This window comes from Oncorhynchus mykiss, chromosome 9 (genome assembly GCF_013265735.2).
Source record: "Oncorhynchus mykiss isolate Arlee chromosome 9, USDA_OmykA_1.1, whole genome shotgun sequence".
Taxonomy (NCBI): domain Eukaryota; kingdom Metazoa; phylum Chordata; class Actinopteri; order Salmoniformes; family Salmonidae; genus Oncorhynchus; species Oncorhynchus mykiss.
This window is the reverse complement of record NC_048573.1, coordinates 37,360,188-37,373,075: the sequence shown is the minus strand read 5'-3', so window position 1 is coordinate 37,373,075 and position 12,888 is coordinate 37,360,188. Positions and strand designations below refer to the sequence as shown.

The window sequence follows — 12,888 nt, the reverse complement described above, 5'->3', positions numbered from 1 at the left end:
TTCAACAGTTTTGAAATTCACTTACAAATAAACAGTCATTGCTTGTGGGTAGCCCCAGACATGGCCAGCAGTTACAGTGCAGAACTAAGCAACCACAGCAGACTTTTCTTCTCAGAGAATGTAGAACATGTGCCAAACTGCATAGGGAACCCTCCTGTCATCTCTTAACCATTGGCTCAGATGTCCATGTCAAATACCCCCAGGTGGCACTTGCAGTGTAAATTTAGCCAACCTATATATATATATATATAAAGACCCACTTGGTCCTCAGCTATCTGGTTGTCAATTTTGCATTCAGTTTAGGCCTTATTTGGTCTCCTGTCATTAACAGAACAAATATACACATGGATTAAGTCAGATTGTTTTAATTTGGTGCGGTGGTGATAAAAGCATATATATTTTTTCATCTATAGCCATACAGATTAAGATGTCCAGTATACTTGCTGTTGCTTATTGCCATTTATTTCTATCGCTCCCCCTGATGTTCAAAATGGCAGCAGGGGCCGCAGTCTAGTTTTGCCGCTGTTGACGACTTTCAACAGTCTGCATGATAAAGGCCCTCCTACTTCTCATATGTCGTCATTTAGGCTTGCCCAGAAAGAAATGCATACGGGAGAAAATTGGAGGAAAACTAGCCCAACTGAACAGCCAGCTCAGCCCAGGCCCCCCTTTTTTATTCGGGGTTTCGTTGTTTTTCGGTCCTCGGTGAAAGTAGGAGATGAGGGGACTCCTGCAGTTTTACCGGGCTCTGAACGCCCTGTGTAACCGACAATTCAAGCGAAGAGCTGGATTTGCCGGTTCTCAGTGCGGGTTTAGCGGAACCGTGTCTGATAGCAAGGTACGATTTGAACTGCAGCTGTTGCTTCCAAATTGATTCTGCACTGTCCGTTAATACATTGTAGACTTCTGACAATTAATACATTGTAGCCAAGTGTTTCCTTGTAAAATGAGGCACACCAAAATGTAGCATTGGAAAAGGTCACTTTTTGGATGTGCGCTTTGTGTCGGAATGTTACTGCCTCTATGGGAGCAGACTTGTGAGGGCAACTAGCCTAAAAGCAAGATGTGGGGATATTTTCTTGATAAATAAATAAATACACAACCCAGTCATTTTTATTTATTTAATGTAGACAAATGTTGCACATTTTGTGGTAACCAGGCCAGTATAAAACAGTCATGATTTTCCATAATATGTCAAAACAACGTCCCCTTTGTTTATGCCAAATCGCAATCTTGAGTCGATGTTGAGGTTTTTTAGCTTTCAATGCGGATGTTTTAGCCTCTGATGATGCATTCTAATGTATCATTCCCAGGGGGGCTCGTTGTCTGCCTTTAATCGCACAAATGCACTGTTAGCAGTCAATTCTCCATCACTCATCTTGTAATATAGTCTACAATGAATTGGAATACATCTTGTTTTCTCTCTCTAAATAATAGGACACAGAGGTGCATGTACAGTGGGGTCCTGAATTATTGGATCCCTTGATGAAGATGAGCAAGAAATACTGTATAAATACAAATACTGAGCAATATTGTATGCACATTTTTATTTATTGTATCATTTTATACTAGTGCAATTGCTAAAATAAATTGATTTTGATTTCCAAGTAATAAAAAAAAAATCTAAAAAAGATTAAATCATTTTGACCTGATTTCAATACTCCAGCACCCACCCCTTGCGAGGATAACGATACAGCCTTTTTCTAAAATGTTTTATGAGATTGAAGAACACATTGCCTGATCACCAACAATGATGAGACAGCCTATAGGGAGGAGGTAAGAGACCTAACCGTGTGGTACAAGGACAACAACCTCTCCCTCAACGCGATCAAGACAAAGGAGATGATTGTGGACTACAGGAAAAGGAGGACCGAGCATGCCCCCATTCTCATCGACGGGGCTGCAGTGGAGCAGGTTGAGAGCTTCAGGTTTCTTGGTGTCCACATCACCAACAAACTAACATGGTCCAAGCACACCAAGACAGTCGTGAAGAGGGCACAACAAAACCTATTCCCTGTCAGGAGACAATTTGGCATGGGTCCTCAGATCCTCAAAAGGTTTTACAGCTGCACCATCGAGAGCATCCTGATGGGTTGCATCACTGCCTGGTATGGTAACTGCTCGGCCTCCGACTGCAAGGCACTACAGAGGGTGGTGCGTACGGCCCAGTACATCACCGGGGCCAAGCTTCCTGCCATCCAGGACCTCTATATAAGGCACTGTCAGGGGAAGGCCCTAAAAATTGTCAAAGGCTCCAGCCACCCTAGTCATAGACTGTTCTCTTTGCTACCGCACTGCAAGCAGTACCGGAGCTCCAAGTCTAGGTCCAAGAGGCTTCTAAACAGCTTCTACCCCCAAGCCATAAGACTCCTGAACATCTAATCAAATGGCTACCCAGACTATTTGCATTGCTCCACCTCCCTTCTACTACTCTCAGTTATTATCTATGCAGAGTCACTTTAATAGCTCTACCTACATGTACATATTACCTCAATACCGGTGCACCCGCACCACAAAATCTACGTTTTGCAATGGTCATCTTAGTCTTCGGATTTCAACCCCATTGAAAACATGTGGTTTGAATTGAAGAGGGCAGACGAAGGATATCAATCATCTGGAAAGATTATGTATGGAGGAATGGTCTACGATCCCTCCCAAAGTCTTCTCCAATCTCATTAAACATTTTAGAAAAAGGCTCAGTGTCGTTATCTTCACAAGAGGAGGGTGCTGGAGTATTGAAAACAGGGGATCCAATCATTTTGACTCCTATCTTTTATTTTTTATTACTTGTAAATCAAATTCTCTTTCTCTGAGCAATTGTATTAGTATAAAATATGTTTTCTTTTTTGGATCATACGATATAGCTCAGTATTTGTATTTATTTCATCCAGTATTTCTTGCTCCTCTTTATCAGGGGATCCAATAATTCCCGGACACCATTGTATGATGCTTATTTTCTGTATGAGCTGCCTGCACAATTCACATTTCCTTCCACATCTACCTCGAGACTGTTGTAGCTTGATCCACATCATAGCGAAACAGAACGTAAGCTCACAAGACTTCAGGATTGTCGTACAAGGCTAAGACTGTTGAGCAACACTCTGGAAGTAGATGTGTTGTTACATAGCTATAGAAACGAAATCCTTACTATAGGCGTATATTTAAGACAGAACCACACACAGGATCCTGTAACTATTCCTGGCTATCAACTCGGATCCATGGCTTAGGGATGTTAAATATGTTGGGTCCTATGCTATTGAGTGTAATCATTTTAATGTTGAATGATGTCAACATTACAGTTTTTTTATGTCAGCATGTAGTGATCTAGAAAGTGGAATATGAGTCACTCTCTCCCTGTCCCATCCTCAGCCACAGCCACGCTTTGGACTGCTGTTTGACATCGATGGCGTGCTTGTCAGGGGAAAGATGCCCATCCCTGCTGCAAAAAAGGCCTTCCAAAAACTGGTCAACTCTCAGGGACAATTTGTGGTGCCAGTTGTTTTTGTTACCAACGCAGGGAATTGCATGCGGCAGATGAAAGCGGACCAGCTCTCTCACATCCTGGGTGTGCCTGTAAGTGTCTCTCACCTACTCAGAGCTCTCTTCTGCCACACACAAACTGTAATGACTAAGCCCTCATTTCATTTTGGTCCGTGTGGGAGGTTAGTCTGAACAATATTGCCAAAGCAGCAGCTACTCTCCCTGGGGTCCAGCAAAATGAAGGCAGTTTATATCATTTTAAAAACATTACAATACATTCACAGATTTCACAACACACTGTGTGCCCTCAGGCCCCTACTCCACCACTACCACATATCTACAGTACTAAATCCATGTGTGTGTATGGTGTGTATGTTATCGTGCGCGTGTGTGCATGCATGTGTCTGTGCCAATGTTTGTGTTGCTTCACAGTCCCCGCTGTTCCACAAGGTGTTTTTTCATCTGTTTTTTTAAATCAAATTTTACTGCTTTCATCAGATACTTGATGTGGAACAGAGTTCCATGTTAGTGTGCTACATTGTCTGTTGACTTTGAACGAGTTCTCAGCGACATGATGGCGAAATATGATAACCAACAGGAGGTACCTAGACAATGATGTGCATTGATGTTACCAAGACAATTGAGGTACCTAGACAATGATGTTGCAAATGAGAACTTGTTCTCAACTAGCCTACCTGGTTAAATAAAGGTGAAAAAAAAAATGGTATGCAGCATTTTGACAGGACATTAACGTTTGTGTGTGTGTGTGTGTTGTTGCACAGTAAATCAAACTAATCATCACCTCTTGAAGATAGCGCCTGCTGTAGGTCTCATACCAGTCATGCTCTGGCTCAGCCTATCTGACAGGTGTTTTTGTTACCAGATCACTATGGACCAGGTGATGATGTCACACAGTCCACTGAGGATGTTCAAGAAGTACCATGACAAGTGTGTTCTGGTGTCAGGACAAGGACCCGTCCTGGATATTGCCAAAAAGTATCCTTTTTGAAATATATGTTGCAAGACATGATCAAAGCATCTGCTTGGCCTGATGAGGGAAAATATCTACTGTTTTACACACGAATGAAGTAACGAGCTGATTGTGATGAATTTGCAATGCGTTGGTGTAATACTTAACCATGTTATAGCTTGGGCTTCCAGAATGTGGTCAGTGTCGACATGCTGAGAGAGTCATTTCCTCTTCTGGACATGGTGGACCACAACAGACGACCCAAAGTGCCGGTGAGTCGGTATACATCAAGATCCATAGACGGGCTATATTTCAGAGGCTTTCCTAAGTATGTTCCATTTTTTTTTCTTCCCTCAGTCCAGTCCAATTGCCAACCTTCCCACAGTAGAAGGTGAGAGCTCGTGTACAGATACTCTTCTGACGTATATTTTTATTGAACTGTCACAGTAATCGCAAATCATATCCATCATATTCCAATTATTTGCTCTTCCCGGTCCAGCTGTTATTCTGTTTGGGGAGCCCATCCGATGGGAGACCAACCTCCAGCTGATAATTGATATCCTGTTGACCAATGGGAACCTGAGCGGAGCCCACCAGAGCCAGAAGCTACCCCAACTCCCCCTGCTGGCCTGCAACATGGACCTCATGTGGATGGCCGAGGCCCAGTCTCCACGGTAACCAGTGACTTAAAGCTGTTATTGAAATGTGGTGAAAAGGCCGATATGAATAGACTCAAATGTGTATCTTTTTTTATGTCTAAATAAGTGAATAGACTTAAAGACATTTGTTTTTTCACCATGGAATCTATTGATGTCCTGGATGCAAAATGGGACCTAGCTCATTGAATTCTGGCCTTCAAGAAAAGCTGTTTAGTGAGCCGGATTAGTTGACTTGTTTCATTTTGCTTCTGTACATCATGTAAACTCCAGGTTTGGTCATGGGACGTTCCTTGTGTGCTTGGAGAACATCTATAAGAAAATAACAGGTAAAGAGGTGAAGTACAAGGCTCTGATGGGGAAGCCCAGTGAACTGACCTATCACTTTGCTGAGTACCTTATCAGAGGCCAGGCCGTGGAGAGAAACTGGACACAGCCCATCACCACCCTCTATGCTATTGGGTAAGACACCTTGCATCTCACTGTTTACAGCAAAAATGGTAGCAATTTATTTCACGTGAAAAATATACTAGGTTACAAATGGGTAATCACACAATGATAACAATGGAAAAACGTCATTGTTCTTTTGGGATTCAAGGCCTTATCTTGACAGTAGATGCATATATGCTGATGTCTATTATGTGCGATGTTGTGTCTGTACAACTTGATTCCTCTCTTTGATTTCCTTTCTTTTTCTTTGCCTCTCTACTCCCTCAGGGATAATCTGATGACTGACATCTATGGGGCCAACCTCTACAACCGCTACCTGGAAGAGAGGACAAGGAGGAAGACCTCCAAAGCTGTCACCAAGATGGCCACCGCCACGGGCTCCGACGCAGCCCTGCCCCAGGTCAACGACCACGTAGAAAATGCCTGGGAGAGCGAGCTGGCACCCCCCTCCGCCACCTCCTGCAAATCTATCCTGGTATGTACTGGGGTGTACAACCCTCACACAGAGGTGCCCAATGACACCAACCAGTGCATCAAGGAGACTGTGTTCCACGGGCATCGGGACTTCCACTTTGACCCGGCGCTGGTGGAGCCCGGGCACATCGTGCAGGACGTGGCTGACGCTGTGGAGCTCATCTTTGAGCAGGAGAAATTTGTGCCTCAGTAAAGTTCTCCGATTGGTGTCGTCATGGCGACCTCAGTAGAGATCTCGGTTGGCCTGTGCCGGCCATAGAATCAGAATGGATTCTATTCTAATTCTATGGTTCTGGCTTTAAAAGGAGGGGGTGCTCAAAATAATGCAGAGCAGATCCTACCAAACTGACTAGTGTTGTGCAGATTTGTTTTGCATGGTACGATGGGCATGGAGATTCCCTTGGTTTTTAGCTGGGAAAACACCACCCACGGAGTTACTTTGGACAGTGTTTACAACTTGTCAGGGCATTGAAGTTTCTTAAGAGGTCATATTCAAACTCGTAATGGTGTAAAGTATTGAACTCTTATTCCTTCTGTTGTATTGTTTCATTGTGGGTTTAAAACTAATCAAGTTTAGCACAATTACCCACTTTTAAGTAATGGCAATTGATTTGAATAACAGCCTTATTTAATGGTATTATACTGTACGTATTTTCTTAGTTGTGATTACGTATAAAGATTGACAGTATTTTAAAATTGTGTCGTCGTCTTATGTATCTTTATGACTGCAATAAGTTATCAATATTTTTATGAAGTCTCTGTGTAGATTCCCTCACAAACGGACCATATTATTGTCTACCATACATTTAGTCTGTTACGTCTACAGTATGCATGCATTTCATGAGATAGATTTAATGCATTATACTGTACTGTACTGTAAGATGACCTATTAGGTTTAGGTTGCAATACTGACCTTCAACTGTGCTGTCTACATTATTTCTAGCAATATAAACCATATAACCTGTATTTGCACAGAACAAAACGATTCATTTTAATGTTACCATATCTTGCTGGGCTCGTAAACTTGCCCTTAGTGTTAAAATGTACAATTTGTCGTAGGCATTAGAACTTTGACTGCAGATGCAAAGACTGTATCTAGCCCTTTATATTTACATAAAATATATAAATATAAGAGAAGCTATATTTTCATTGGTGGATTAACCCATGCAGTTCAGTGGATGCATTACCTGTTTTACAAGATGTTATCAATGTCAATATTGCTTGTTATGATTGAAAATAGCGTTGCTTTAACAAATTAAACATTCTGGCTACTTATATTTCAGTGCTGAAGATAGGCTATACAGCATGAGTTTGTTTACATGAAAACAAATGACTCCATAGGAAATAAAACCTGCTTATCTTCTTGCCATAAATCCTACTTGTTTTCTTCTTTACTGTCCTCATGCGCACATCTTCAGTTTCATAAGGAAATATTGTCACTACTCTTATCTGCAGTATTTGCACATTAGAAAACATATAACATCCATTTGAATTATAGGAAGGATATGCCTCCATCGGCACAGACAGTTGAGGGTATCTCTTCTAGGCAAGGCCCCTCTGAGGGTGATAAGTACTGTTGACATTGGCACTCCCCATCCTCCCAGTGTGGAATAACAGAGCAGTAAGCCAAGTTGATCTGAAATGGTTATTGGCTACATCGGACGGTTTTGATTGATAGTCACCCTAGAGAGAGATTCGCCAAGATTAGTCAAAAAGTAGCTATGATAGCGATCGTGTTCTTTGGTAACACTTTATTTTACAGCCCATAATTATCTGGTAATTACTCAGAAACTACATGGTAACAAGAGTAATTACAAAATAATTGCCCAATAATAACTTTGTCACTGGAGGATTCAAGGTAACAAATACCAGGAAGAGCCAAGTCATTTGTAATGAAATAGCAATGGTAACAGGGCTGTAAAATAAAGCATGAGCTGTTTTTTTGAACATGCAATAAAGTAAGAGCGTGATTCAATCCATAGAGCTGAAGAGCTGCGCTATAGCACAATTTACATTTCAAGGCAATGTTCCTACATTCGCGGTAATCGCTGCATATGCCAGCTCAATCGGAAATGACCTTTCAATTTCAGTCCCACTACAACGCGGATCGTCAGCACCACGGATTGAAGTACTGCACGTGCATTGCAACAGTAATGTAACAGGTGTGTTTGAAGTCAAATGAATTAGCAACTCTATATGTGTTTGACGTGAGCACTTTATACTCAATTACATTTATTTGTATTGGAGAGATACAGTGTACAAGTGTAAAACACAAATCTGTTACATAACAACAATGGGAGACATTAGTTCCAGAGCATGATTTTACAGGCTTCATGACAAAAGAAAATCAATTCAAGGCAAGAGTCAAAACAGTCTGAAAAATGGCATTCCAACAGAGGGTAAAACACTCAATCGCCAGCTTAGGTTTTAAATCCCCAGTCACCCCATGGTCCACGACAATCATCCCAAAATCTTATATTGTCTTTATCTTTATATTGTGTTTCTTGTGCAATACGTCCAGTATTTGGGGCAATATCTCCATGTTAATCAGCGGTCTCTCTGGGTCGTTTGTCCAGGTGAGAGAGGCAGAGTTCTCACTCTCCTCAGATAGAGTCCTCTGGAGCCTCCTGTGTCTGGGCTTCAGCGACCTCAGAGAGTCCACCTCCAACCCTGCGTGTCTCTGATCGATATCCAGAGTGAAGGTGGAGTTCTTGGCCAGCCTCAGACCCCACAGCAGCAGGCCGATGAGCCCACACAGCATCACCCCCACCATGGTGTCATACACCCTCCCTGCACAGCTTTGCTGGGCACAGGAAGAGAAGTAGGCATCACTGAGTGCAGTGATTGCTGTGTGTGCCACACCACTGGGGCTGGCACAGGTGGGCACTCCACCAGACACGACAGCCCAGTTCCTCCTCAGCCAGGTCCTCAGGAACTGGATGCCACAGTCGCAGTGGAAAGGGTTCCCAGATAGGGTGACCCTCCTCAGGTCTTGCAGCCTGTCAAAGTGCCCTGAGGGTACTGTGGACAGCTGGTTGTCCTGGAGGTAGAGCTCTGTGGTGTCTGGAGAGAGAGGGGGCACTTCCATGAGGCTCATGGAGCTGCAGTTAACCTGTAGCCCTGAAGGCTGGAGAGCTGAACAGCGGCAGGGCTTTGTGCTGGGCTGTGCACTGGTAGTGGCCAGGAGGAGGAGGATGGCTATCCCTGAACCTAAGAGCATTCTGAAGGCGAAAAAACATGCCATATCAAAATGTATACATACAGTGTATGTATACATACAGTGTTTTTGTACCATGTATGGATTCTAAATAATAGTGATGTGGGTAAAAAATATCCCATGGAGTGAACAAGCTCATCATGTTAGTTTCAAGTTCATGCGAGACCTACCTTTCAGTGTCAAGACAACGTAGAAGGTAGTTCTTGTAATTCCACTCATCATTGAGGCCGGTGCTCGCCAGGTGTTCTGTCCAGTGCCGGTCTAGAGTTCTAGAAGATGTCCTTCCAGTCAGCCACTATTCTCCATTTTATAACAGACGTGTTTAACTGCCAAATCTCCACAGGACATATGCAACAGCGACAGAGCGTGTGAGAACCACCACTGACAGGGCCAGCTTTGGGTCACGTGATGAGAGGGAAACACCTCTGTTGGGAGGAGATATGGGTTTATCTTCCAAAATGATGGTAGAGGCTTTTAAGTGAGTTTGTAAATGTAGTACTGCTATACATTTAACCAATGAGGACCAATGTGGTATTATTATATACTTCGTATGAGCCTCCATAGCTGCCAACAATATGCTCATTCACTTCTCATTGCTATACACCTACCATTACTGTCAGCTGGTAGCCTATCAGTTCTATGTAGAGTATGCTGCTACCCAGTCACAATCTTACTCCAGAGGTAACATGACGAATTAGGACATGTGCTGGCATAACTTCACATTTTACTGTACTGTGTTATAGTAGTATGATCAAGTAGTAAACACTGTCTAGAAACCCATCACACCACTAGGTGGCGTGCTGACACAGCTTCATCTCTATTCATGTGTGCACCCTCCAGTGGTTACACTGTGTATTACCATCTTTACTAACCATAACACAGGTCAAAAATACAGAATACATTCCTTTTTTTATTTACCTCACTGATAGCTATGCAACATTTATCTAAGAAGTAGATAACACGTTCTACGGGTACCTTTTCTAAGGGCTTTACTTGATTTTGCATGGTAAGATAAAAGGAAAAAGACTGACACGATAACACACATTAGAAGCCAAAGACCAACACATGCATACCATAAGTCATATATTTGTTTATTTAGCGTTGTCAACATTGTCACAGTTGAAGTTTTACGATAACTGGGGGTCTTACTGACTCACTACTCACTGGACAAACTGAATGCACATTGAAATGAGGCATCTCTTGTCTTGCCCTTGTTAAATTGTGTGTCTTGCGCCTGATAGAACAGCTTGCAGCATGGGATGAGAGAAAGAGAGTGTGTGCGCGTGTGTAGGGGCGGGGAACGTTATAACAGTCCGTCAGAGCCACAGCGAGTGACAGTTCTCTAATGTTGCTGGCAGAGACAGGCGATATGTTGAAAATCATATCTTCATCCTCCCATATAAAGGTCGTCACCTCATATGATCTCCACTGCAAATATTGGGATTAGAGTAGTGATAATGTACTCCCTGTGTACAGATTATTTTTCTCCCACCTGGTCCCTTCTCATCATCATTTTAGATAAATCACCCTTTTTAGAATTCCATAATCAGCACTTCTACTCCGCTATTTTCAAAGCTAAAGCACCCGGGCTCAATAATAACAGAAGTGCGACGTGTTTATGTATTGTTATTTTTACAATGACTATGTACTCTACCGGCCAAAAGTTTTAGAACGCCTCATTCAAGGGGTTTTCTTCATTTGTACTATTTTCTACATTGTAGAATAATAGCGAAGACATCAAAACTATGAAATAACACATATGGAATTATGTAGTAACCAAAAAAGGTGTTAAATAAATCAAAATTATATTTAATATTTTTCAAATAGCCAACCTTTGCCTTGATGACAGCTTTGCACACTCTTGGCATTCTCTCAACCAGCTTCACCTTGAATGCTTTTCCAACAGTCTTGAATGAGTTCCCACATGCTGAGCACTTGTTGGCTGCTTTTCATTCACTCTGCAGTCCAACTCATCCCAAACCATCTCAATTGGGTTGAGGTCGGGGAATTGTGGAGGCCAGGTCATCTGATGCAGCACTCCTTCACTCTCCTTCTTGGAGAAAGTGTGTTTGGTCATTGTCCTGTTGAAAAACAAATGATGGTGCCACTAATCCCAAACCAGAAGGGATGGCGTATCGCTGCAGAATGCTGTGGTAGCCATGCTGGTTAAGTGTGCCTTGAATTCTAAATAAATCACAGACAGTGTCACCAGCAAAGCACCCCCACACCATAACACCTCCTCCTCCATGCTTTACGGTGGGAAATACACATGCAGAGATCATCCGTTGCATCTCACAAAAACACGGCGGTGGGAACCAAAAATCTCAAATTTAGACTCCAGACCAAAGGACAGATTTCAACCGGTTTAATGTCCATTGCTCGTGTTTCTTGGCCAAAGCAAGTCTCTTCTTCTTATTGGTGTCCTTCAGAAGTGGTTCCTTTGCAGCAATGCGACCCTGAAGGCCTGAGTCACACATCCTCCTCTGAACAATTGATGTTGATATTTGTCTGTTCCTTGAACTGAAGCATTTATTTGGGCTGCAATTTCTGAGACTGGTAACTCTAATGATCTTATCCTCTGCAGCAGAGGTAACTATGGGTTTTCCTTTCCTGTGGCGGTCCTCATGAGAGCCAGTTTCATCATAGCGCTTGACAGTTTTTGCGACTGCACTTTCAAAGTTCTTGAAATTTTCCATATTGACTGACCTTCATGTCTTAAAGTAATGGACTGTCCTTTCTCTTTGCTTATTTGAGATGTTCTTGCCAGAATATGGACTTGGTCTTTGACCAAATAGGGATATCTTCTGTATACCCCCCTACCTTGTCACAACATAACTGATTGGCTCAAACGCATTAAGAAGGAAATAAATTCCACAAATTAACTTTTAAGAAGGCGCACCTGTTAATTGAAATGCATTCCAGGTGACTACCTCATGAAGCTGGTTGAGAGAATGCCAAGAGTGTGCAAAGCTGTTATCAAGGCAAAGGTTGGCTATTTGAAGAATCTCAAATATAAAATATATTTGGATTTCTTTAACACTTCTTTGGTTACTACATGATTCCATATGTGTAATTTCATAGTTTTGATGTCTTCACTATTATTCTACAATGTAGAAAATAGTCAAAAATAAAGTAAAACCGTTGAATGAGTAGCTGTTCTAAAACTTTTGACTGGTAGTGTGTATGTAGATGAAATGCATGCTGAGCTCCAGTAACAATCAGCTTAATGTGGGACGCAAGAGCAAGTCAACATCAGGAGATTCAAAATCTAAACCAATGAAAAGAGAAGAAATAAAGTTATTCAACTTTACAGGCTGACCTGTTCAGTCAGCTCACAGTGAAAAAGACACATGACGCATCAGGTCCATGCAGTGCATCGTGGGGGTACTTATCAGACTATAGACTGTGGACAATTCTTGAAGCACTACAACACATATCAAGATAATTGTATACATTTCGTTCTCTATTTTTACATTGTCCGACCATTTCTGAGTTACAAAAAAGAAAATTAGAAAGACATTCAATTGATTATTCATGTCATAGGTAAGATATGTTTATCTGTCTACATTTCCTTATTTGTTGTTATAATATCATGGATCTAACATGAACAGACGTGTTGAGTGAAGCCTAGGCCTCAACCC

At 42.1% G+C, this 12,888-nt stretch overlaps 2 protein-coding genes across 2 annotated transcripts; one reads left to right on the top strand and one right to left on the bottom strand.

The window, feature by feature from the left end:
• Positions 1-192: 192 nt before the first annotated feature.
• Positions 193-7,399, top strand: LOC110531992 (haloacid dehalogenase-like hydrolase domain-containing 5). Its single transcript, XM_021615554.2, has 8 exons — positions 193-838; positions 3,370-3,573; positions 4,364-4,476; positions 4,629-4,722; positions 4,808-4,841; positions 4,950-5,124; positions 5,380-5,568; positions 5,824-7,399. Exons 1-8 carry the CDS (start codon positions 719-721, stop codon positions 6,221-6,223), a joined length of 1,329 nt encoding a protein of 442 aa, XP_021471229.1. The 5' UTR covers positions 193-718; the 3' UTR covers positions 6,224-7,399.
• An 828-nt stretch (positions 7,400-8,227) lies between these two features.
• Positions 8,228-11,048, bottom strand: gp9 (glycoprotein IX (platelet)). Its single transcript, XM_021615555.2, has 2 exons — positions 9,418-11,048; positions 8,228-9,251 (listed from the first exon to the last, which is right to left on the bottom strand). The coding sequence occupies exon 2, from the start codon at positions 9,248-9,250 to the stop codon at positions 8,504-8,506; it is 747 nt and encodes a 248-aa protein (XP_021471230.1). The 5' UTR covers position 9,251; positions 9,418-11,048; the 3' UTR covers positions 8,228-8,503.
• Positions 11,049-12,888: the final 1,840 nt, after the last annotated feature.

What these genes read in the sequence shown, in the direction of transcription:
- gp9 (XM_021615555.2), bottom strand. Translation starts at nt 9,250, where the DNA reads ATGCTCTTAGGTTCAGGGATAGCCATCCTCCTCCTCCTGGCCACTACC.
- LOC110531992 (XM_021615554.2), top strand. Translation starts at nt 719, where the DNA reads ATGAGGGGACTCCTGCAGTTTTACCGGGCTCTGAACGCCCTGTGTAAC. An exon ending in CAACCTTCCCACAGTAGAAG is followed by an intron (nt 4,842 to 4,949) that starts GTGAGAGCTCGT and finishes TTCCCGGTCCAG; the next exon opens with CTGTTATTCTGTTTGGGGAG. An exon ending in GCCGAGGCCCAGTCTCCACG is followed by an intron (nt 5,125 to 5,379) that starts GTAACCAGTGAC and finishes TGTAAACTCCAG; the next exon opens with GTTTGGTCATGGGACGTTCC.